Source organism: Cervus elaphus, chromosome 7, assembly GCF_910594005.1.
Source record: "Cervus elaphus chromosome 7, mCerEla1.1, whole genome shotgun sequence".
Lineage (NCBI taxonomy): Eukaryota > Metazoa > Chordata > Mammalia > Artiodactyla > Cervidae > Cervus > Cervus elaphus.
The window spans coordinates 4679889-4706654 of NC_057821.1; the positions used below are offsets into that span (position 1 = coordinate 4679889).

The 26766-nt window shown below is 38.9% G+C and overlaps 1 protein-coding gene across 9 annotated transcripts in view; it reads right to left on the reverse strand.

Annotated features, from left to right (window-relative positions):
- Positions 1 to 26766, reverse strand: part of ZNF451 (zinc finger protein 451) — a 97110-nt gene that overhangs the window by 43645 nt on the left and 26699 nt on the right. For 8 of the 9 annotated variants that reach the window (XM_043907005.1, XM_043907004.1, XM_043907003.1 and 5 more), the window contains exons 4-10: positions 25387 to 25506; positions 20812 to 20923; positions 17137 to 17287; positions 15886 to 16012; positions 4965 to 5118; positions 4329 to 4476; positions 454 to 2033 (exon numbers count right to left, since the gene is read on the reverse strand). In XM_043907005.1, the coding sequence (XP_043762940.1) occupies positions 454 to 2033; positions 4329 to 4476; positions 4965 to 5118; positions 15886 to 16012; positions 17137 to 17287; positions 20812 to 20923; positions 25387 to 25506 (2392 nt within the window). Of the gene's footprint in view, positions 1 to 453; positions 2034 to 4328; positions 4477 to 4964; positions 5119 to 15885; positions 16013 to 17136; positions 17288 to 20745; positions 20924 to 25386; positions 25507 to 26766 lie in introns of those variants that run through there. The other variant, XM_043907006.1, reaches the window with a different exon arrangement.

A 26766-nucleotide genomic window follows, 5' to 3' on the forward strand; every position in this document is an offset into this window, starting at 1 on the left:
ACTCAATTTCTAATTGCTATTTTAACTCTAAGTAAAAGCTTTGCTTCCAAAAAGGAGAACGAAAATAAATTCTCAAGTGACCTTTAAGATTTCTCATAGAATAAGGCCAAAATAGAAACAAAAAGAAATCACTGACTTATCTTTTTACTGAATTTTAGTCTAAATGATAGTAACCTGCAGTGTAACTTTCAAATCTGACTTTCAGAAAGACCATCCACTTTCCTTATCTTTCAAAATTCCCAAGTCTTTTGGAAAAGAAAATAAAACGTTATCTAAAATACCTATCAGTGTAACAGGTATTCTTTGTCCCCTCAGGTTAAGAGGGTAGTTGCACGAAGCAGCGGGAACACAGATCTCTGTACCCAGGGCAGTACCGATCACCCCCGTGTCACCCCACCGCAGGCGGGCTGCCCCCTGGCGCACACCTATCAATCACCAGCACGTGGGACGCACCTGCGCTCTGGCCGCTCAGCTCCGTCTCAGCGGCTCTCTCTGGTTCTGCAGCCTGCAGCCCGCCTGCGGTCAGTCTGGGCTTCCTCTCTGCCCGGGCGGGTGGTGGGCTCTTGGGCTCGGCCGCAAGGCAGGCCCCGACGGGCCCCCGCAGCGAGCAGTGCTTCCTGTGGAAGTGCTGCTGCGCGCTCTCGGGGTCCTGGAAGGCCTTGGTGCACGTGCCGCACTTGATGAGGCCCCGCGGTGCGGCCTCCAGGTCCGCATGCACCTGGCGCACGTGCGTCTGCAGGTCACCGAGGCTCTGAGTTGTGGCTGAGCAAGCGCCGCAGCGGAACCACAGGCGGCCCTGGCCCAGCAGGGTCTGCAGACAGCGGCCGTGGTCCTCCCGCCTGTTGACTTTGCAGAGGTAGCTCTCGCGGCAGCCGCAGGTCAGCAGATTACCCGTCTCTATTACTGGAAAATCACTCTCCGTTTTAATGGAAGGTTCTGTTTTTTCTGACACAAATACATAGTCTGTGCTGTGGTGCTCCTTATAATGAGTCAAAAACTCATCTTCCATGTTAAAACTCAGATCGCAGAGCCCGCAAAAGTACTTCATCTTTACCTCACTGTTGTGCTCATCTTGGCAATGTCGGTGTAATGTTTCCATCTTGTGAAAAGTCTTTTTGCAATGGGTGCAGCTGTACCTGTGAAACTGGTGACTTGTTAAAGACATGCAGTGTTGCTTTACGCATTCTTGGGAGTCAAACATATCTTCACAAATTCGGCATTGCCATTTACCCCTTGGAGGACTGCTTGCTGGGGAGTGACCAACAATAGTAATAGCTGAAGGATTCTCAGCAGTCAGATCACTCCTCAGTGCTGTAGAGGATGATGGCAAAGTGTCACGTTCCACCTCATCCGTCTCATAAAAATACCTGTGTCCACTGTGAAACTCAGTCACATGGGCCATTATAGCCTCTTTCCTCCTCAACTCCTTTTTGCATGTCCGACACCAGAAAAGAAAGTTATTTAAATGTGCCCCTCCATGAATGCGGCTCATGTGTAAACGGATGACTCCCAAATCTTCACACACCTTCCCACAGACCACACACTTGTAACACATTGTGTTTGCTGAGAAAACATGCTTTTCTACTGCATCTTCACTCCGGAAGCGTTGACGGCATTCACAAAACCAGGTTTTAACAAGTGACCTTTCCTTCTGAAAACAAACCACACCCCCATGGCTTTTAACTCCTAAATTCATCTTCTTTTTTGGAACAGTGCTACAATCCTGTGAGCTAGATTCTTGAGAGGACATATTTCTTTTCAGTGATGAAAATTTTGACTCATCTTGCAACAGGTGCAAGTCAGAAGGAGGTTTGTTCCCTTCACTGCTGTGGCAATAAAGTAAGATTGATTCTTCCATTGAGTTAATGACTCGGACTTTGTGTCCTGAATTCTGCTTGTGATTCCGGGTACTGGTTTCATCCACAAAGACATGGTTGCAATGTGGACAGTAACCTCTCAGTAGGAATTTCTCTGCCACCTGAGCAATGCTCTTCTCAGCTAGAGCTACAGGACCAGCATTTCGACAACGAACTCTAAATTGGATAAAAAGATAAACTTATAAGTATTTCTAAATGCAGTATCTCTGCTTTTTATTGTAGTAATTATTAAGTAAACATGTGTACATAAGCACTAAAAATTGTTTTTCAACAAAGAGACAGATGATATAATAATATCCTATCTACCTGAACATTACCTAGATTTTGTCTGGTTTTAATCCATATACCAAAGGATAAAACTAGAATCAAAATTTTTTTTTTAAATCCAGACAAATTTTAGAAAAGTAGAAACAATGTAAAATGTACTGACAGAAACGTTATGAGACAAGCAGGTAACTAACTTCTCTACGGTAAGTTCAACAGTACAGAGCAACACAACAGTGACATTCTCAACAACCTGGGGCCTGTTCTTTAAGAATGGACTGATTTTATGTCAGGAACATGCCATGCTCACGGTTGCTTTTACACTAAAAAGTGTCCAACATCACTGTTCATCAGGGAAATCCAGATTAAAACCACAATGAGACTCTCAAAAGAACGACTAAAATGAAACAAGATTGGCAACAGCAAACCTTGGCAAGGATGTACAGAAACTGCAACTCTCACACCTGGCTGGTAGAACATGCACCAGTACACACGGGGAAAATGTCGAGTAGAGACTTATAAAATTAAATACACATCTACTCTTTGATCTCGCAATTCCAATCCTAGATATTTATCCAAGAGAAATGAAAACATATGTCTATAAAATACTTTGTATAAAATGTACATAATAGCTTTATTCACAACAGCTAAAAACTGAAAAAAATCCAAAGGTCTACCAACATGAGAATGAATACGCAAATTGTGCTATATTCATACAACAGACTACTACTCACAAATAAAAAGAACAATGAACTAAACAACATGGATGAATCTTACAGATACTATGACAAACACAAAAGAGTGCATACTATATACATGATTCCATCTACATGAAGATCTAGAGGAGATAAATCAATGTAAGGGAGGAAAAATATCGCAACAGACTGCATGGGGATGAGAGGGTGGGAGATGACCAGGAAGGGAAGGATGGGCTGACAGCTGTATCCAGTCTACAAATCATAAAGGTTAAGGGGGCAGAGGGCTAGAAATGAAAAACACATGAAAAAAAATCAAAGGTTAAGATTTGTATACTTCAATAAATTGAAATAGTATGTCAGAAACAAAGAACTATAAACAATCATTAAGCGTGGTAAGGTGCATACAGATGTGTGAGAACGGCAGTGTTGTGCATTATCAAAGTTGGATAAATAGGGTTCACTATACTAGTCTGTTGACGTGCATACAGTGAAATTTTCCATGAAAAAATTAAGAATAAAAATCCTGGCAGAATGAGGATTTGAACTCATGAACTCAAGAAATACAAGTCAGAACTAGGACTGTTAACATCAGTAATTACACGGAGTTTATACGGAGTAATTATACTCAGCTGCCGGTTTTTTTTGAGAATGTATTTTACTTGAAAGTTTGTGAAAACAATTGTTCTAAGTAAACAAATGCAACTATATCACTTATTAGATACAAACTTTCAATGCATTTTAAAGAAATAAGAAGGGGGAAGACCTAAGAGAGCATCAAATGCAAAGCACAGTCTTTGAATTATGATTCCAACAAACCAAATGTAAAAAACTTCATGAAGTGACCTGGGAAAATCTGATAACTGATTAGATGTTTGATGATATTAAAAAACTAGTTTTTCAGGTATCATGGTATTACAGTTATTTTTCTTTTTTTTTAAAAAAAGTGCTTATCATTCCTAGGTATATCCTGGAGTATTTACAGATTAAATGACAAGATTTGCTTCAAAAGTAAAAATTCACAGGGATGACAGTGTCATGTAGTGACAACTACTGAAGCCTAGTGACAGATGCATTAGGGCTCATTATACTCTCATTACTTTTGTATATTCCTTGATAATTTTCATTGTAAAGACGAAAACATCACACTCGATTATTTGATCAATTTGGCCTTTGATTGACATGCAACTTTTCACACGTCTGTCATACCTTCCATGCTAGCTGACCCAAAGCCAACATTCTATCTTAACCTTCTCCTCCCACAGGCACAACCCTCAACAACCCACACAAAACTCAGAACTGTCAGCTTGTTTTACATCTACAGCAGTGTCAATGAATCCACTTTTCTCACACCTCTCCTCTTACTATGGTAAATTTGGGTAATGTCCAGCCAAATTTCCATTCTCATTTTAAAGGAGAGAAACACAGAATAGAAAACTATTTGTTGAATCCCCTCCTGGTCAAGAGCTGTTTGGGCAGGACCAGTACAAACCTGAAATGGGCAGTAAGCTCCATGTGGGAACGCAGGGTCTGGTGGCAGGCCACACACTTAACTTGAAATGGAACATCTTTGCAGAGAGAGATCAAAAGTTTCTTTGCAAAAGATGGAAATGATATTGGCTGTGCCACTGCCTTGTCATCTGAAAGACAAAATGAACTATAATTTGCAAAGATTTGAGTGGAGTGACCCGGCCTTCCTCCCCTCTGCTTTCCTCAACATCCGGTTAGCAAGTGAAAGATGATAGTTATTTATGTGATAAAAATCTAAGAAAAGTCATTTTCTAGCTTCAATTAAGTGCAATGGATGCTGAACTCATGCTCAAACTAAAATCTGAGTTTAAATGCAGGGAAACACCCAACTTCCCAATGGATACACAAAAACATTATTGTGCATAAATGTTTTCTTCCCAAGTTTGTCTTCATTCCTCAAAGTAAACCTTACTCTTAGATACAGATAAATATTAAGAATCTTTTTGAAAAATAAAACTGAGATAAACAATCTTTCACTTTCATGGTTCTGAAAATTAATGTGAAAATAAGTTATCTCAAGAATTATCTGAGATGTACAGTAAATCAGCAAAGGTTAAAGGAGTTTAATAATTTTCATCAGAAGAGAATATGAACATACCACCCAGTTTAAAACTCTGATGGAAATGATTCTTTCCAGACATATGCTTCAAACACTCATCCTTGCTGCTAAAAAGGAGGAAGCAATTTGGACACGCAAAACACTGAATAATCTGAGGAAGGAGGTTGTTTTTATGTCCATCATCTGCATCTTCCTAAAATATAAGGCAAAGCTATATTACAGACAACGAAAATCAATATTCAGTTTCTTAAGTCAACTTTCAAAATAACCTATTTATTATACATTTGGAATATTTTGTATCAGTTGTTAACATGAAAACTTTTCTTCTCTGAGGGTGAACTGTGGAATTGTTTTATCATAAATAAGGTCCCATACATGAAATTTTTTATTTTTTCCTTAAAAACAAATTGTTACCATCTTTCTGTGACAATAAAGATAAAAGTATGTCTGCTTTCTAGACATTTTCTTTTTATAAATACATATGCAATATTATATAAATGCATAAATGTTTTCACATCACATATATGTTTTCTTGTTTTGCTTTTTTGCTCACTCTGCAATATAACCTGCGTTTACAAATATGTATTCTTCCATAAATTTTCCATGTTTGTCATTTATAAAAAAATATACAAAAATAAATATACAAGGGGAACTGCCATTGTTTTATCAAATATTGTCATCTTACAGATTCTTCTCCCTCTCAGTTTTCTTATTCCATAATATCTAACAGAAATCCCTAAAAATCAACTGGTGTCACTCTTTGTAATGGTTACAAACGACTTTATGGTGTAGATCTACTAAGATTTAGTCAACTATTCATTTTCAGGCTTTTTTTTTTTTGCCACTACAATGATTTTGTAAATATATTTGTAAAAATATACTGTTGACTACATATCCTTATTATATACTGCTTTCTCCTCATTATCAGGAGTGGCCCTACTGGGTTAAAAGTTTTTTGATAATTAAAAGATACTGTCTAATTGCTTTTCAAAAAGATTCTACCAATTCAGGTGCCCTAGCACCAAATGAGTCTGGCACAGGCTACTATGGACCTTATTTTCATGTCTGCAGTCTTAAAGACATGTGCTATGTTAACTTGCCTTTCCCGTCTACTTGTGCTCTGAGCTTTCACTCATATAATTCTGTGCATTGCTTACTCCATTCCAGCCTCAGGTTTTGCTTATTTTTTCCCTCTGGTCAACCTGTATCCATTCTTTGTTATCAAAACTAACTGTCTCATCCTCCATCTTTAAAATATTTTTCATCAAACACCTATCTATTAATTTTGTATATGGTCACCTTAAAATTCTGATAGTCAAATGGGCATGCCTTTTGTAGTGTCTAGGTTTCCAAACTTGGTTAAGAGCTTCCTCTATTTATTTTTATTTCCATTATTCTAGGAGGTGGGTAATAGATGATCTAGCTGTAATTTATGTCAAAGAGTATTCTATGTTTTCTTCTAAACGTTTTATAGATTCTGGCCTTACATTTAGATCTTTAAACCATTTTGAGTTTATTTTTGTGTACGGTGTGAGAGTGTTCTAGTTTCATTCTTTTACAGGTGGCTGGCCAGCCCTCCCAGCACAACTTGTCCTTTCTCCACTGTATATTTTTGCCTCCTTTGTCAAAGATAAGGTACCCATAGGTGCATGGATTTATTTCCAGGCTTTCTATCTTGTTCCACTGGTCTATATTTGTTTTTGTGCCAGTACCATACTGTCTTGATGACTGTAGCTTTGTAGTATAGTTTGAAGTCAGAAAGGTTGGTTCCTCCAGCTCCATTCTTCTTTTTCAAGATTGCTTTGGCTAGTCATCAAAAATTTACAAATAATAAATGCTGGAGAGGGTGTGGAGAAAAGGGAATCCTCTTACACTGTTGGTGTGAATGCAAATTGATAAGCCCACTGTGGAGAACAGCATGGAGATTCCTTAAAAAAAAAAACTAGGAATAAAACTGCCATCAGTTCAGTTTAGTCGCTCAGTCGTGTCTGACTCTTTGCAACCCCATGACCTGCAGCACGCCAGGCCTCCCTGTCCATCACCAACTCCCAGACCTTACTCAAACTCATGTCCATTGAGTCGGTGATGCCATCCAACCATCTCATCTTCTGTCATCGCCTTCTCTTTCTGCCTTCAATCTTTCCAGCATCAGGGTCTCTTCCAATCAGTCAGTTCTTTGCATCAGGAGGCCCAAGTATTGGAATTTCAGCTTCAGCATCAGTCCTTCCAATGAACACCCAGGACTGATCTCCTTTAGGATGGACTGGCTGGACCTCCTTGCAGTCCCAGGGACACTCACGAGTCTTCTCCAACACCACAGTTCAAAAGCATCAATTCTTCAGCACTCAGCTTTCTTTATGGTCCAACTCTCACATCCATACATGACCACTGGAAAAACCATAGCTTTAACTAGATGGACCTTTGTCAGCCAAGTAACGTCTCTGCTTTTTAATATGCTGTCTAGGTCGTCACAGCTTTTCTTCCAAGGAGCAAGCGTCTTTTAATTTCATGGCTGCAGTCACCATCTGCAGTGATTTTGGAGCCCCAAAAAGCAAAGTCGCCATGTTGCTTTTTGCTGTTGCCATTGCTGCCCCATCTTTTTGCCATGAAGTGATGGGACCAGATACCATGATCTTAGTTTTCTGAATATTGAGTTTTAAGTCAACTTTTTCACTCTCCTCTTTCACTTTCATCATGAGGGTCTTTAGCTTTTCTTCACTTTCTGTCATAAGGGTGGTGTCATCTGCATCTCTGAGGTTATTGCTATTTGTCCCGGCAATCTTGATTCCAGCTTGTGCTTCATCCAGCCCGGCATTTCACATGATGCACTCTGCATATAAGTTAAATAAGCAGGGTGACAATGTACAGCCTTGACGTACTCCTTTCCCAATTTGGGACCAATCTGTTGTTCCATGTCCAGTTCTAACTGTTGCTTCTTGACCTGCATACAGATGTCTCAGGAGGCAGGTCAGGTGGTCTGGTATTCCCATCTCTTGAAGAATTTTCCAGTGTGTTGAGATCCACACAGTCAAAGGCTTTGGCATAGTCAATAAAACATAAGTAGATGTTTTTCTCTGGAACTCTCTTGCTTTTTCGATGATCCAACAAATGTTGGCAATTTGATCTCTGGTTCCTCTGCCTTTTCTAAAACCAGCTTGAACATCTGGAAGTTCATGGTTCACATACTGTTGAAGCCTGGCTTGGAGAATTTTAAACATTACTTTGCTAGCATGTGAGATGAGTGCAATTGTGCAGTAGTTTGAACATTCTTTGGCATTGCCTTTCTTTGGGATTGGAAAGAAAACTGACCTTTTCTAGTCCTTTGGCTGGAAACTATCATATGACCCAGTAATCCCATTACTAGGCATATATCTCAAGGAAACAATAATTGAAAAGGACACATATACCGCAATGTTCACTGCAGCACTATTTACAACAGCTAGGCAATGGATGCAACCTAGACGTCCACTGGCAGATGAATGGATAAGGAATACTACTCAGCTATAAAAGGGAACACATGTGAGTTAGTTCTAATAAGGTAGATGAACCTAGAGCCTATATTACACAGCATGAAATAAGTCAGAAAGAGAAAAACAAGTCTATATTAACACGTCTATGGACTCTAGAAAGATGGTACTGATGCTTCTATGTGCAGGGCAGCAAAGGAGACGTAGACGTAAAGAGCAGAGTTTTGGACGCAGAGGGGGAAGGAGAGGGCGGGATGATTTGAGAACGTAGCATTGAAACATACACATTACCATATGTGAAACAGAGAGCTAGTGGGATCTGCTGCTGAGAACCTAGAGAGGCAGGGGTGGGATGGGGTGGGAGGGGGGAGGGGGAGGTTCAAGAGGGAGGGAACATATGTATACCTATGGCTGATTCATGCTGATACATGGCAGAAACCATCACAATACTGTAAAGCAATTATCCTCCAACTAAAAATAAAAATATAAAAACAGAATCTCATGATCCCACAAAAATAAAAATTTTAAAAAAGAGCCTCCTCTATCCCAAAATTGGAAATATTTTTTTATGTATACAAATGGAAATATTTTTAAGTGTACATTGATATGTGTATGTATATGTACGCGTGCTTGTGTATAAATATAATTTAATTTGTTAATGGTCTTTAGAGTAACAGCCTTAAAAGTTGTATTATGTCTTCCTAAATTTCTATCATTAGCATTAGGTATACACAATAGTTTGTGTAGTTGCTTATGAGATGCAACAGGAGAAGGGATAGGAAATTCACATTCATACTAAGTACATTATGGTTCAAATGTGCTTTTCCACTTAATCCTTACAATAACCCATGAATTACTATTTTCATTATTTACTAATGAGAAAGCTAAAGTTTTGGTAAGTCAACAAAACCACCACTCCCCTTCAAGCTGCACCTTCAGAAGACACAGGGCTGCCATTCACCGAGCCTTATAGCTTTGGTGGTGAATTCTGTGCTCTCTTCGTCACTCTTCACCCATTTTATTTTGGTGACAGCCATCAAAAAGATAACCCCTAGTATGACTTTCTACATTCTGATTAGAAGGTTCCAAACAAGAGCACTAAAAGCATTTACTAACTTATACACATAACTTACCAATTACAACCATGTCCCCTACTTGAAGAACTCTAAGAAAATAAGCTGTAGTTCAAATGTGAGTTATAACTGGATTCAAAACAAGTGGGTTTAAATTGTTTGCTCAACAGAATAAAATTGTGATTCCACATAAAATTTTATGGGAATATACCTAATTGCAAAGGTATAGCATATTTGCAAGTATCTTCCAAAAACCAGGAGAAGGAATGGGAAATACAATGTCTGGTAAGTTAAAAATACTCAAATCCCTTTTACCACTGTATTTCCAGTCACATTAAATCAAAATACAGCATAGAAATTAGAACCACAACAAGATATCACATCATAGACACCCCTAGGATGGGTATTTTATAGACAGATAATAAGTGCTGGCAAGGATGTGGAGAAACTGGAATCCATATACATTAGTGTGTGTTAGTAGGAAAGCAAACACACGCTGCGCTGGATGACAATCTGGCAGTTCTTTAAAAACTTAAGCATAATAACTGAATGGCCCAAAAATTAACTCACTAGAGAATGGAAAACATATGACCACCCAAACACCTGTACACTTGTTTCTGTCAGCATTATTCACAATAGTCAAAAGTGGAAATAACCCGTGTCCACCAGCTGAACTGACAAACAAAAGTGGCATACGTCCACACAAGGGAGTATTATTTGACAATAAAAAGGATGAAGTACTGACACAAGCTACAACATGGACAAGCCTTGAAAACACTATGGGAGGTAATGTCTGTTCACCCACAAGTGATTCTGAGGCACCCTTGGCCTTACAACATGTCCTCCACCACCCCGCACACCAGGAGGGAGAAAGGCAGCAAGCTACCTGGGGACAGACCCGCTAGCCTGAATGTCAAAAAAAAAAAAAAAAAAGGCTAAACACTTGCTGCTCAAAGTGTGACCCAAAGACCAGAAGCACTGCCACTCAGAAGTTTGTTAGAAATCTTGACTCTAAGGCACAACCTTCACCTGCACTTTAAATGACTGGTGTGCACTAAGATTTGAGAGGCACCAGTCTAGACAGAAGACACTAGAGACAAAAAGGGAAGGGTAGAAAGGCAAAGGTAAACTGTGGACAGTTTCACATTTCACTGAAGAACATCATCTTTATGAAACAGAATACACAGGTAAGCAATCTTCTAGCGACCTCTTCTGGCTTATTTATGAATGAGCAATTTATGACGCAATGAGAACCCAATGCACACCAGCTCCTTTTGACTCCTTGTGACAGACACTCTAAAGAATAAGCAACAAAAAGCCTTTATTAAATACTATATGTCGGGCCTTAAGTGCTTCATAACATATTATGCTTTCTCTCAACAATTCTGGATGAAAGTGTAACGATTTCACTTTAGAGATTAGGAACTAAGCTCACAGATGTGCCGTAATTTGGTGAGAACACAGTTAATAAAACTGACATGGAATCCAGGCTTGTCTAACACCAAAGACTTTGCTCTGTTTCACCATAGTGCCTCCAGGAAGGCTGAGTATTACAAACTTACTTCCCAGAGAGATGGCAAACGGGAGGGCAAAAGAGCATGGAACGAGCAATTCCTAGAAAGAACGGAAAACTAATGAAATTGGGGAAACACAAATGAGAGTGAGTATTCATTAATTTTAAAGGTTAAAATGCCCATTCAGATTTACTGAAGGAAAAGGATAAATACACTTACAGCATGGAATAAAAACAAACATGCCCTGAAGGAGCTCTGGTTCTGAAAAGGGCAGAACACTAACGACTCAGGGCAAATGATTCAAAACCGTGATGAAGCTGCACCTCTCCCCCTTCTCTCCCCAGCCTGGGTCAGGACACGCAACAGCCCTATCATTTCTCTCTTCATGGTGTCTTCTGGGTCCACTTTAATGTCTTTATTCTAAATGCCCTTATCTAAGTAAACTCTTCTCCCATCTCAAAGCTACACTACTGCCAAAGTCACCTAAACTGGTCTCCTTGTCCACATCTTTGAATCCACCCTTAACATGGGTGCCATTCCAATACCACTGTCTCTGGTGTCTACCCCCCAGAAAAGGAGAAGGACTTTGGTTCTAGAATTAAAACACTCTAACTCTGAAGACACAGGCATTCTTCTCATCGGGTCACATCCTAGTGGTGCCAGCACCTGGCCAATGTCAAGTTTAAATCCTGTGGCTGTGCAGTCCAGTTACTACTTGAGTTGGGACCCCCAGGACCCACCCAGGGCTGGGGTCTGGCTGGGACTCAGGGAACGTGGGGACAGCTGTGCTCATGGCTATGGTTTATTAGTGCGAAAGGAAACACAGGGGAAGGGCACACGGGGCACAGCCCAGAGGAACCAGGTTTAAGATCCCAGAAATCCTCTCCATGGAGACGAACAGAACACACTGGACAATTCACACCACCTTAAAGACGCGGTGCCCACCTGGGTGATTCAAGTCGAGGTAGGCAAAACCACCACAATATTGTAAAGATGGCCCACAAACCGCAGAACAACTATACCAAAGAAATTCTCACACTGTTAAGAAAGTGCTAGGACCCACAACAGATTTCCCAACCTGGGGTCTGGCAAAGGGACTAAGAACCTGCAGGGAATTTGACTTTGGAGGCCAGTGGGATTTGATTACACAATTTACACCAGACAGGGGAAACACTCTTGGAGGGTACAAAGAAAACCTTGTGAGCACCAGGACCCAGGAGAAAGGAGCACTGACCCAACAAGAGACAGACCCAGACTTGCCTGTGAGTGTCCAAGAGTCTCCAGCAGAGGCGTGGGTCAGGGGTGGCCCGATGCAGGGTCGGGGGCACTGAATACAGTGCATGCACAAGACAAGGCAGAGGAACCAGAGATCAAATGGCCAACACCCGCTGGATCACGGAAAAAGCAAGACTTCCGAAAAACATCTATTTCTGCTTTACTGACTATGCCAAAGCTTTTGACTGTGTGGATCACAATAAACTGTGGAAAATTCTTCAGGAGATGGGAATACCAGACCACTGACCTGCCTCTTGAGAAACCTGTATGCAGGTCAGGAGGCAACAGTTAGAACTGGACATGGAACAACAGACTGGTTCTAAATTGGGAAAGGAGTACGTCAAAGCTGTATATTGTCACCCTGCATATTTAATTTATATGCAGAGTACATCCTGAGAAACGCTGGGCTGGATGAAGAACAAGCTGGAATCAAGATTGCCGGGAGAAATATCCATAACCTCACATATGCAGATGACACCACCCTTATGGCAGAAAGCGAAAAAGAACTGAAGAGCTTCTTGATGAAAGTGAAAGAGGAGAGTGAAAAAGTTGGCTTAAAACTCAACATTCAGAAGACTAAGATCATGGCATCCGGTCCCATCACTTCATGGCAAATAGATGGGGAAACAGTGGAAACAGTGACAGACTTTATTTTTTGGGCTCCAAAATCACTGCAGATGGTGACTGCAGCCATGAAATTTAAAGACACTTGCTCCTTCGAAGAAAAGTTATGATCAACCTAGACAGCATATTAAAAAGCAGAGACATCACTTCACCAACAAAGGTCCATCTAGTCAAAGCTATGGTTTTTCCAGTGGTCATGTATGGATGTGAGAGTTGGATTATAAAGAAAGCTGAGCACCGAAGAATTGATGCTTTTGAACTGTGGTGTTGGAGAAGACCCTTTGAGAGTCCCTTGGACTGCAAGGAGATCCAACCAGTTCATCCTAAAGGAGATCAGTCCTGAATATTCATTGGAAGGACTGATGCTCAAGCTGAAGCTCCAATACTTTGGCCATCTGATGCGAAGAACGACTCATTGGAAATGACGCTGATGCTGGGAAAGAGTGAAGCAGGAAGAGAAGGGGACAACAGAGGATAAGATGGTTGGATGGCATCACCATCTCAATGGACATGAGTTTGAGCAAGCTCTGGAAGTTGGTGATAGACAGGGAAGCCTGGCATGCTGCAGTCCATGGGGTTGCAAAGAGTCAGACATGAACGAGTCACTGAACTGACTGAGGGCAAAAACCACCACAGTATTGTAAAGAAATTATCCTCTAATTAAAATTAATTAGTTAATTTTTAAAAATAGTTCAAATTTTTAAATGAGTTCAAACTGAAAAAAAAAAAGAAAAGAAAAGACTCAGTGCCCAGGGGGTCAGGTCATACCTGCCTAGTACAGGGCTTCAGCATAAAACCACACCACCTGCACCTACAGTTCAGGCACAAAGAGCCACTCATCAGAGACTCATTGGCAAACTGCCAATTTCAAGTTCCCAGACAGCAGCTCGGTGTCAACCTCACAAGCAAGTCCGTCTAAAGATGAAGTCTCGGGCCTGCATGTACCCTGCTCTCGGCACCGTCCCTGTTGCCTACTTGCTATTCTCTGCAGGCTCCTTCCCACAGCCTGTCCTTTCCAACTATCCAAATCCAAGCGTGGAAAACCGCGTCTCTTCCGCAGTGCTCTGCCCCTTTCCCAGGTTCTCCTCTCCCTTCCTCTGAACCCCTGCTTCCTCTGACGACTACCACGATGGCCGCTTCATTCTAGAGCACATGGATTCCTCTCGTACCACAGCACTCGTCAGGGTTCAACAAGACACAGCCTCCCCAAGACTACTGATGGAGTATTCAGCAAACTCACCGCCAAGAGGCACAGAACTTAGCCAGAGACACCTGGGAGCACAAGTCCGCGCTTTTCACAGAATCCAGGGTACTACCGACACGACTTTTCAAGGATAGGTCACAGACTAGCAAATTCTGAAAATATGGTTTAAAGAAAAACCTTACTAGTCTTTGGACATTAGCATTTTACTATTTCAAAACCTAATATTTACTCAGCAAATACCCGAAGCATGAATCTTCTCATAGGTTTTTAGCTACAAGGGCATTTACAGTGTTATTGTTTACAATGACAGAAAAATTTAAACTAATATATCTAATAAGAAATTAAAAGAGAGGCTTCTCTGGTGGCTCAGTGGGAAAGAATCCACACTGCCAATGCAGGAGACACAGGTTTGATCCCTGATCCAAGAAGATCCCACATGCCGTCAAGCAAGTCACCCTGTGGCCAGCTACAACGACAGAGCCTGTGCTCTAGAACCCGGGGACCGCAATCACTCAGCCCACACGCTGCCACTCCTGAAGTCCCTGCACCCAAGAGCCCATGCTCCTCAGCAAGTGCAGCCCCACAGGGAGAAGCCCGCACACTGCAAAAACGCGCAGCCCCCGCATGCAAGAGCTGCAGAAAGCCCACGCAGCAACAAGGACCGGCACCGCCAACACAAGCACATACATCAGTAATTGTTTAAAAATTAATATAGCCATACAGAATGCCATGCACTTATTTTAAATGTACATACTGATTCAACATTTAAACATTTATGTTTACAACACACTGCTTTTTTAAATTATGAAATAATTTAGATACCTTATCCTATATAAAAATATTTACATATGGAGAAATAGCAGAAATATATATATGTAAATGTTAATAATGCTTATCTCTGTAAGTGACATTAGAGTGATTTCCCAGTGGTTGCCATGGGGGAAAGGCGGTGGAGATGGGATGGATTGGGAGTTTAAGGTTAGTAAATGCAAACTATAATATTTAGAACAGATAAACAAGGTCCTACTGTATAGCACAGGGAACTACATTCAATATCCTGTGATAAACCATAATGGAAAAGAATAGGCAAAGAAATGTCTATACATGTATAACTAATCACTCTGCTGCACAGTAGACATTAACACAACACTGTAAATCAAATATAAATCTTTTTTAAAAAAAGGGGTTTCTTATTTTCTTTCTTGTTAGTATTTTAAAACTTTTCCAGAGTGAAAATATCATATAATTAACATTTTGTAACATTAATAAGTGAGATACCTACTAATAATATCAAGTCTGGTAAACACTTATTACAGGGCTCTTTATTACACTGAATTTGCTAATATTATGAATCAGTCTCATGTCCCTTGAGATTTCACACAATGTGAGTCACGTAACACAACCTTTTAAATACCAGATCTCTTAACACCAGCATTAATAAAGGTATCATCACTGACTACACGGCTCTGACATGTCAACCAGCGCTGAACAGCAGTGTCCTTAGGAAATCCATTCTGATCATCATGGGATTAACTCACAGAACATCTTGAACAAAGTAAGTCAGTTTCACAGAGCAATTCAGTAAAAAGAAGGGCTTCAGTGATAATCTTTAGGACTGTTAGCTTTCAGCTATCAGGGTTACCTGCCCACGAAAACGTTCCAAATCATTTTATTTATCATAGACAATCACAATTTTGAGCCTTATGTGCATCACTATGGACTGCAAGCTTAAGAACAGCAAGAAAACACCCCACGGATCTCTAGAAAAACAATACCTAATCTTAACTTAGGACATGTTCTTACCTTAGCAAAAAGGTGATCCCTATATTGTTGCTGAGTAACAAAATTTTTATAACATACTACACAAACAAAGGAACTGATGAAAGGTCCATGCAGTGTAATGGTTGGATCACATGGAGAGTGGTCAAACCTACTTGGCAAAACAGAGGTTAACATTAGAAAATCTGACATATTCTAGGGGCAGTACTATGTTGCTTCATTTGTTAAGTTAGACACACACATTCAAGCCTTTACACTTTTTCTACTGAAGTATTAAATAAGGTTCTTTATATTCAAGAAATATCAAGTGGCTCTCATATGCCATGCAATCTCTTGAAACAGTGACCAACAGCTTAAAATTTCAAAAAAGTACTCAAGATACAATAAAATGGATTTAAGCATATTTTGCCAAATTGGTAAACTTCCAGTCTGAAAACTGTACAGTCATCATATGTTTCTTCTGGCAAGGAACAAACTAAAACTCACAAATAATTGTAAATGAATCACTGGAATAATAATGTCATGTCAAGATTTCTGGTATACACCTATTTCCTAAAAATGGCTTTTAATCCTTTTAATGTCATTTTAATCATTTAACAAATTTGTGTCATTGAAAACTGCCTCAAAGACTTTTTTAAAATTAAAAACAGTTAAAATACAGTTATCTGTAGAATACTGAACCCCTCTCCAGAAGGCTCTCACAGCAGGGTCAGGCATAAGCAGGGTGAGACATCTTGAGAAGGTCGAGAGCCCCAAACTTCAGCTCCCCTCTTCAAACTATAAGAAGGGGAGACTAAGAAGATAAGGACTATTTAACTCCTTTAATATTGCCTTCTCTTGATATTTACTTTCTCAAGCTCTACTATTCAAAATTCAGTAAATTATGGATCTCATAAATAGAACATTTATTATTAACTTTGCTACACTTTGTTTGCCTTTAGCATTTACTTTGCAATGACATATTATCTTTCTTTGGCCTAGCCCACATATCTGTAAATGCTTTGTGTCTCTTAAAATTTGCTAACGGACTGGATTTCTCTAAAATTGATCCAAATGTACATCAATGCAAAAAGTCTGGTCAGAATTTTATGAAACATATTAGGACTGAATATTACTAGAATAATCTGACTTCAAGCCTCCTAGGAAGCCTAAGAAATGTAAATTAGAAAAAATTGTATCGTAAGAGTTTGGAACATAAAGCTACAATCAAATGGCAGAGGTGCCTCACGCTCTCAGTTCATCTTCAGCACCCACTGTTCTGAACATCACACTTACCTTTTCAAATGTCCTAAGAGAAGGTGCCCATTATCAAATTCCTTGTTACAGTGCATTATGGGACATGAAATTGGTTTCCCAGATGCTCGAATTTGGCTTCCTCTTCGGAATGAACCTTTAGTTCCAGAATTAATCGTGCCTGTTTTGAGTCCTGCATCATCAGAATATAAATTCTTAAGTTCCTATTTCAGGTAACTGTCCTTTGGACTGGTAATCAAAATTATGAAAAAACAGTAAAAAAAAAAAAACACTGGGCAGCATCAAATGGGTGATCCTACTTGTAATTAAGTGCTTACAAACTTTCTCATAAAAGATATAACAACCTACAAATACATAGCTATTTGGGAAAAGGAAAGCCATTAAGATCTCCAAGTAATATTATCTTGAGGAAAAGAACTGTTCCCTTAAGTTCAACAGCCAAGAAATGTCAAAGATGGAATATATTAGAAAACCAGTTGCTCTACGCCTCCCTTCTGTTCATTTATGTAAGCTGGCAAAGATTTTTTCTTCTAATTCTTATTTTCTCTTTTAAGTATCTTACACACATTATAAGGTTCAGCTACACAGGCTGTAACTGAGACGGGGAGGGAATGGGGAGGACAAGGAGAATGCCTTCACCAGCTCTTCTATCTGGTGAAGATTATCCCTTTCCGTCATAATCTTGGTCTTACAGTCAAACAACTTCCAGCCTCAGCCAAATTCTGTTTCCAGACAAACTCCCAATGCATGTTGTACAGTGAAAAATTTAGAGTTCTGTTCTATAAACAAAGAATTTAAAAAGTGCTAGAAGGATTCTGATATATAGCTTGATTATTATTTCTTGTAACCTGTTTCACTCAAATACTTTGAATATTTCATATAACAAAAAATTGTATATTTATCTTTATGGCAGTTTCTACCAAGTCCCTAAGCATTTAACTAAAATAAAATGTTATACCTTTAACATCATCTAGTTAAGATCCCCAAATGGTTATCTATGTTTAAGGTTTCAATGCTCTTCTGTTTATGGAAGAAATGCCTCTTTTAAATGCTGTCAGACTAACACAGCATTAATCATATTCAAAGAGGCATTAATGACAATACACCTTTTTTTGCTTTAATTTTTTAATACAGTCAGAATTAGAGTAATTTTTACTGTCCATCCACGTTCCAAGTGTTGCCTATTAAGACCTTTATTTAGCCATAGAGGTTCTGGATAAAAATTAAAGTGGAGAAAGCAATCAATTAGAAGAAAATAAGCTTTATCCAAGGAAAGGCAAAATACAGAGAGATTTAAACAGCTCTTTTCCTTAAACAGCATAGTGTGTTGTTTTTAAATTACCAAGGATTCAAATGTGCGGAAACTGGTCTAACTATCAAAGTCTATAAAAAAGTTGGATTTCCAAAGTTTGAGTAATTATAAATAATGTACTTAAACTACTTCTAATCAAAGGACTGCATTATAATGGCTGGATACTTTGGAATAGACTGCATGGAGTCCCTTAATGCTATTGAGAAGTAGAATCTCACTTTTTATAACTGACAGCACAAAGACATCTCTGTTTTCCCCAGCTCTCCACTCCTCAAAGGAATGGCACCACAGCAAGTGCAGCCCAGTGATAAAGCCGCTATGCCAGCAAGAGCCCCTGGACTTCAGTGCTACAGTGTGGCAGGGACCAAGCAAGAAGATAAAACAGCCACATAAAAAGAATGCAACTAAAGACCTTAACTCACAGCACAAGCTTATCAGCTGCCAACGAACCAGATGTGACCTGAAGTGATCTACAGTACCACATCTTGACAAGAATTATAAAGACAGTTAACTGACTCATTTGTTCCCACCTGACCCACTCAGAAAAATATATACTCAGATGCTTGTGAATTCAATTTACAGTGAATTAAAATACTCTGACAACCTGAAAGCCAGAGATTAGGCCTAAAGGGATATAGTACTGGCCCAACAATCCTTCTAGACAAGACTTGAAAGTGTTAGATTCATATGAGAGAAACAATTTTACAAGAGATCTTGTAAGCCTTGTAGTTCTAGACCATTTTTGTATCAAAATCTTCCCAAATCTACAGATGCCCTCTAGAGGTGAGGCCCGGCATGTATTTAAGATTCCCAGGTGATTCTGATATAGCTAAGGATGGCAATTTTCAAGTAAACTTTTCTAACGTAGGTCTGGAATACCAAACAATTCTTCTGTTTAGTTGAATGACAGTCACATTTGGAACATGGTTCTAGGCTTCCTTCCTGTGTTCATATGCAAATACTCATCACCCACTCTGGTATAATATTCAACCGACACTTATTGGACATCTCGGTGCAGAGCCTTCTTCTTAGGCACTGACGCTAAAAAGGATTAATTAGGCTTAGTCTCCGTCCCCATAAAGCATATAAATCTAGTGAAAGACACAGAAAAGTAAACATATCAATCCAATACAACAGGGTAAAAACTATAGGCAAAAAATGAATAAAACACTGTGGCATGAAAGACAGCTGGGCAATCAAACTTAGGCAGACTAAAAACCTAGCACCCTCTAGTACTGAATATAGTACTTACTTGCCTGTGGCTAACCCCACGGGCAAGTAAGAAAAAAAGGAAAAGGTATTTAAGAAGGGGGATAGGGCAAGGGAGAAGCTTGCCAGGCACAAACATATTGGGAGATAAGAAGGAAATGCAGTGTCAGGAAGTAGCCAAGTGTCAAAATACCCACAAATTATTGGAATTATTTTAAAAGTGGCAATTTGATTCTGTTCAAAGAAAAGCCCTCTGAAAACTATAGAACAAGATATCCAGGTTCAAAGTTGAGCACTGCATACATAGATTACTTCTAAGACTTTCTGCAACTAAATTTTTGGCTGGATTAAATCCACAGCTAAGGTTTCTGTGAGTAACCCAAGCCTCTAAGGGCTCAGTGGGTCTTGTACAAGACAGGCTAGAAAAGCTGCCAGGATGGGACTGTCCTGAAAGCGTCAGTTGCTCAGTTGTGTCCGACTCTTTGCAACGCCATGGACTGTAGCCCGCCAGGCTCCACAGTCCATGGGATTCTCCAGGCAAGAATACTGGAGTGGGTTGCCATTCCCTTTTCCAAGGGATCTTCCCAACCCAGGGATCGAATCCAGGTCTCCCACATTGCAGGCAGATTCTTTACTATCTGAGCCACCAGGGAAACCACAAGGGACTGTCCTACTGACACAAAAATTTTACCAAATTATCTGGTGGAAGGAAAACGCTCCTCCTGGAAGTGACTCTTCCAGGAATCTCAAGTCTGTAGAGTTAGTAATGAAGAAGTTACCCACTGCTTTTGATGAGCCTCCCATGTTGACACTTCCAACAAAATATCTACATAGGTTGCATGGACAAATAAATAAGTAAATGCTAATTTTTTCCATCCCAGCTTAAATTCCATTTCCTTACAGAATCCTGACCTCAAATAACCTGTTACACATCCTCACATAGCCACATGTACTATTTCATGTAGGACACACATGAATGAATAAATGAGCAATATCTAATCAGCTCAAGGATTACTTTTATTCAAAATACACTTTTGCCAAAATAGGAAGACAACTGGTAGGTAAAGCAGGCCTCCTGTTAAGTAAATTTCAATACTTTATATACTTACTAGCAACTGAATAAACAGAAAAAATGCCTTAAGGCTTCAGGGAAGCCTCTGATCTCTAAAGAATACCTGGCATTTTTAACCACTGGTCCACACACAGTCTTGCTGCTTCTGTATCAGAATGTCCTCGAATAAACTCCAATTCTTGTAACCCATGAGCATGCTGAAAATCGATTTTTTCCTAAAGATATTAAGAAAAAAATCAATTAAACTGTGATTACTAATCTTGTTTCCTTAAGAAAATGATTTTGTCACAACAGTGATGAGAAAATACTGATTATCATTTATCCCTGTAACTCCAAGTCTAGAACTCTATCCTAGGGAGCTAAGTCAAACCAAAGTTTCCTGCTCTAAATAAGATGTTGATCCCAATGTCATCTATATTTGCACAAAGTTTGCAAAAACTTAATCTCCAAATAGGGTACTGTTTAAGTAAATTATGGTGTGTACATCTCATGAAAGTCATTAGAAACACTAACCAAACTTTTCAATGAAATAGGAGTATACTATTGATATCAAATATGTTACCAAATGGTAGTAAATGAATAGGGTCAAATATAAGCAAAGATTATTTCAAGCTATATGTAACTCTGCCTGCAGAGAGGGAAAAAGGCAGAAGATAAATATGACAAACGTCAATGGTTATCTCTGGAATGGAAATATGCATGATTATTTTCATCTTCACATTTTAAAACATTCTTTTTTCAAATTTTCTACATGTAGACTGAGGTATATAGAAGCCTATTAAACATCTGTTCAATGAACAGTGCAAGAGCAGACACTCAGTAGTACTTAGTATGTACCAATACAAAACATCTACTGCATCTAGATCAAAGGTGGGCAAATTTTTTCCACAAAGGGCCACAGGATAAATATTTAAGGCTCTGCAGCCCATATAGTCTCTTTTGCAACTACTCAACTCTGCTGCTGCAGCACAAAGGCAGCCATAGATAATATGTAAACAAATGGGCATGGCTATGTTCCAATAAAACTTTATTTACAAAAACAGGCGGTGGACCAGTGCCAACTACTAAACTACATGCTTCAGACTTTTACAGTCTCTAAATCTTTCTAGTTATGTTACTGATAAATCTATTTGCATACTCTAATCATGCTGTAGCTATAGGTTGGTACAAAAGTAATTGTGGTTTCAGACCATGAATTTTAAATCATTATAACTAGGCTCGACACATCTTTATTAATCAAAATAGGAACCATTACAATCAACACATTTTTGCCAACAAGAAATGTCTGTTTATTCCTGTAGCATAAAAATCCATGCTTTTTTATTCAACGAACTCTTGGAAATTTTCTGCCTCCTGCTGGTTCTGGAAGCGTTTTCACAGCAAAAAGTTGTTGAGATGCTTGAAGAAAGTGGTAGTTGGTTGGTGAGACATCAGGTGAATATGGTGGATGAGGCAAAACTTTGTAGCCCAATTAGTTCAACTTCTGAAGTGTTGGCTGTGCAATGTGTAGTCCAATGTTGTCATGGACAAGAACTGGCCCCCTTTCTGTTGACCAATGCTGGCGATAGGCACTGCAGTGTTCGGTGCATCTCATCAATTTGCTAAGCATACTTCTCAGATGGAAGGTTTCACCGGGATTCAGAAAGTTGTAGTGGATCAGACTGGAGGCAGACCACCAAATAGTGATCAAGACCTTTTTTGGTGCAAGTTTGACTTTGGGAAGTGCTTTGGAGCTGCTTCTCAGCCCAACCACTGAGCTGGTTGTCACTGGTTGTCATAAAAATCCACTTTTCATCGCATGTTATAATCCAAGCAAGAAGTGATTTGTTGTTATTGCATAGAATAAGAGAAAACACTTCAAAACAACAGTCTTTTTTATTTGGTCAGCTCACGAGGCACCCACTTTATTGAGCTTTTTCACCTCTCCAATTTGCTTCAAAAACTGAATGACAGTTCAAAAAATGTCAATGTTGAGCTCTTCAGCAACCTCTTGTGTAGTTGTAAGAGGATCAGCTTCAATAAGGGCTCTCAGTTGGTCACTGTCAACTTCCCATGGCTGGCCACTACGCTCCTCATGTTCGAGGCTCTGTTCTTCTTTGCAAAACTTCTTGAATCAGCACTGCACTAAACGTTCGTTAGCAGTTCCTGGGCCAAATGCATTGTTGATGTTGCGAGTTGTCTCTGCTGCTTAATAACCCATTTTGAACTCAAGTAAGAAAATCACTTGAATTTGCTTTTAGTCTAATATCATTTTCCACAGTCTAAAATACATATAAAATAAACAATAAGATATCAGAAAAAAAACAGCAAAAAATGTACATTAAAATGATGCATAACATAACCACACTTATTTAAGAATGTATTTCAATATCAAATGGCAAAGTTCAACAATGCAAAACTGCAATTACTTTTGCACCAACCTAATGACAATTAACACTTATTAACCACTTACCATGTGCCAGACACTATTCTAAAAGCATCTTAGATCTAATTCTCTCAATAACTCTGTAAGATGGGTACCAGTATTGTTGCCATTTTATAATGGGAAAACTGAGGCACAGGAAGTTCAAATAAATTGCACAAGGGCAGACAGCAATGCCAGGATTTAAACTCTCATTCTCTAGCCTGATCCTAGGACTCATGCACTTAACCGGTACACCACACTGTATCTTAAAAAGGTTTGTTTTTTTTTTTTTTCTTATTTTTTTTTTGGCCTCTTTGCAAGTATGGATGGGGATAAAAAGGTTTTTATATCCTTAAAAAGAAGTCACAAAGCCACAAATGCTAGATTTGCAAGAAACAGACCAGGATACTGAATGACCTTGTTAGCAATGTAACAGGATCTTCTGTCAGCACAGGTAAGAGGGGGACAGGGAGATTCAAGATTGTAATCCGAAAAGAAATCAGCTACACAACGCTGTTCTAAGTATAGCCATAGAGTACTAATTCTCCAAAGATGCTAATGTGCACTATATAGCTATTCCTACACATGTTAGGGGTATATCCCCTCTTGGGAGTCATTTTAACTCTTGGAATATCAATAAGCAAACCTGGTAACTGGTCAACTAGTCAAGCACAATACACTATCTCTGAAAGTGATTTATTCAGTGAAGATTTTAATAGATTTTATTTTTTTAAAAACATTTCCATCATAAAAGATGGACAATCCACTTTAATAGTGAGATACCAAAAATCAAAAGGCCTAGAAGAGCTGGAAGATATTTTCTACTATATTTTGTAGTCACAGTTAACACCTACTACAATTCTTCAATAATTAGTTTTATTATCTTTCTTTCTAGGTAGTTTGTTTTGTTTTTGTTTTCTGTCCTCTATCAATAGTTTTTTAATAAGTTATATATAAGGAGAATGAAATTTTCAAAAAATCATGAATGGATAGCAAGCAAGGAGCTAAAGAACCTGTGTGAGTCAATTTCTCTCTTAGAAAGAAGTCTAGAAAAATGTATTCTTTAAAATTGGGTAAACAAGAATTTCAAAGTTATAAAAAACTTTCTCCAACAACAAGGTAAAATCTTTAATACAATGAATGAACGTTTGCATAGGTAAAAGCTGAAACTACGCTTGAGAAAAACCCTTGTTGTCACAGCAACTACTCTGAACTCATCACAAAAGCAGTGAGCATCACTGAGGAAATGGGTAGAAAAAGAGGATAGCTTGATAACCACTCCTCTCTGAGACTTTCCCCATACACACACACACTTTATGTAATTTGGGGAAAGAAGCTTCCTTAAAAATGAATAGTGTCTCTGCCAGGAAAGAAATAATCTTTAAAAAAAAAAAAATCACTAATGTATGAAGCATTTTAAACATACAATTAGAATACTATGCTCTAGTTTAATTGGTATTACATTATAAAGTATTAATAAAAGTCTCCAAATAAAGGTACTTCTAAATTTAAAGATTAAGGTATTTTACATTAGATTAGGAGATACTAAAACAAAGGCGACAGAAATATGTAAATTCCTTTATAATAACCAACGGAACAAGGAAGCAAAAATATACATGGTAAAATTATGCTGTGATTTGTATTTCCATTTTTTAACTCCCAATAGGAAGTTTTTTCACTCAACTGCCAACATTTTACTCCCAATAGACATTTGGCAGTATTGGGAGAGTTCTCTAAGGTAATTTCATTTGGCAACCTTCTAAAAATCAAGTCAAAGCTTGAAAACATTTATATCATGCAAGATTCTAAATCAGGCTTCATCTTCCACTGCCCTAATTCAATAATCAAAGGAAGAGGCTGAAGTGAAAGTGGTCTGGCTCTACTGTGTAGAAAATAACCTTTCAACAGCTTGTATCTACAGAAGCCCTGATAAACTGTGATAAAGTAACCAGAAACTTATATAATCCCATGAGTTTAAATTCCCAAAATAAAGCCCACTCAAGTCTATTTTTTCTTTTTCTTTTTTTTGGTCTGTATACATATATGATCAAAATCCAACAAACAAAAACAGATATAAAAAGCCATCATGAACTACTACTAAATCCATTAAGCTATGCAGATTTCATGCTGAACTTGTATCCAATTATGTATCTTTTGATTATATAAGTGTCTATTTAACTTTCTTACGAACAATTCTATAATCTGGTAAAACATCAATGAAAGCAGCCACAAAAAAAAAAAAGAAAGAAAGCAAGCAAGCAAGCAGCCACATACCCTGAATGCCCTATTCTTTTCTTCTTTCTGCTGTTTCTCCACTTCAACATGGCGGGCTAGGCGTGCCAGAGTCAAGGCGACCTTATCCTTCTGATGGTCAATATGGTCTTTATGCTTATCCTATAATTGAAAACAATTTTCATTCTTTTTAGGTAACAAAATTAGCTTTGGGATTACATATATCCATTTACCAAAGAGTTACTATACTAAAGAACCATTTACGGAAATTCCCTGGCAGACCAATGGTTAAGACTCTGTGCTTCCACTTTAGGGGGCATGGGTTTGATTCCCAGTCAGGAAGCTAAGATTCCGCATGCCATGTAATACAGCCAAAAAAAATAAAAAGAACCACTTACTTTTTTAAATTTAATTTTTATTTTATATTGGGGCACAGGTGATTTACAATGTTGGGTTAGGTTCAGGTATACAACAAAGTGATTCATTTACACATATGCATATATCCATTCTTTTCAGATTCTTTTTCCATATAGGTTGTTATAGAATATTGAGTTCCCTGTGTTAGACAGCAGGTCCTTGTTGACTAAGGAACTATTTACTTTTAATATTATCAAATTTCTAAGAACTTGTCTTGTTTATGTTTAAATTGTGGTAGTCTGCAGGACAGCTAATCACCCACCAGCACCTTTGATTTTCACGAAGTTACATAACCTATCAATCATCCTTATATCCTTTTCTTTTTAGGTTTATTCATTTATCTTTTGGCTGCAGTGGGTCTTTGTTGCTCGCATGGGCTCTCTCTAGCTGCAGCAAGTGGGGGCTACTCTTACTGAGGATAGGCTCTAAGGCGAGAGGGCTTCAGCAGTTGCAGCACACGGCCTCCACAGTTGCAGCTCGTGGACTCTAGAGTGTGGGCCACAGTAGTTGTAGCCCATGGGCTTAGTTGCTCTGTGCCATGTGGGATCTTCCCAGAACGGTGACCCTTGCATCCCAAGGCGGATTCTTTAACCACTGAACTACTAGAGAAGTTCCATCTTTATTTCCTTTATAACCATCTGGATACTGAAAAGTTTGGCTCTGCTCTGCTCTGAGCCTGTAAGGTAATCTTGAGCCATTAGTCCACCCACTAAAAGGTCTGACAGCGTACACACTCTTGGCTCTGGATTTTCAGCAAGCCCTGGACAGTATGTATATAAGAGAAATTATTGATTAAAAAGAAATGATCTAATTTCTGTTTTCTGGCCCAACATACAAGGAAGAACCTTAGAAGTCGCCCCTCAATTATAACAAATAAAAAGGTTGAATGAACTGTGAAGTCAGCTGAATGGAGCAGAAACCCATGCATGGAAACCTCAGAGGGATCAGTGCTGGTTGGGAACCCGGACTGGAACTGACCAGGTGCTGGGAGCTCAGTGTGGACAA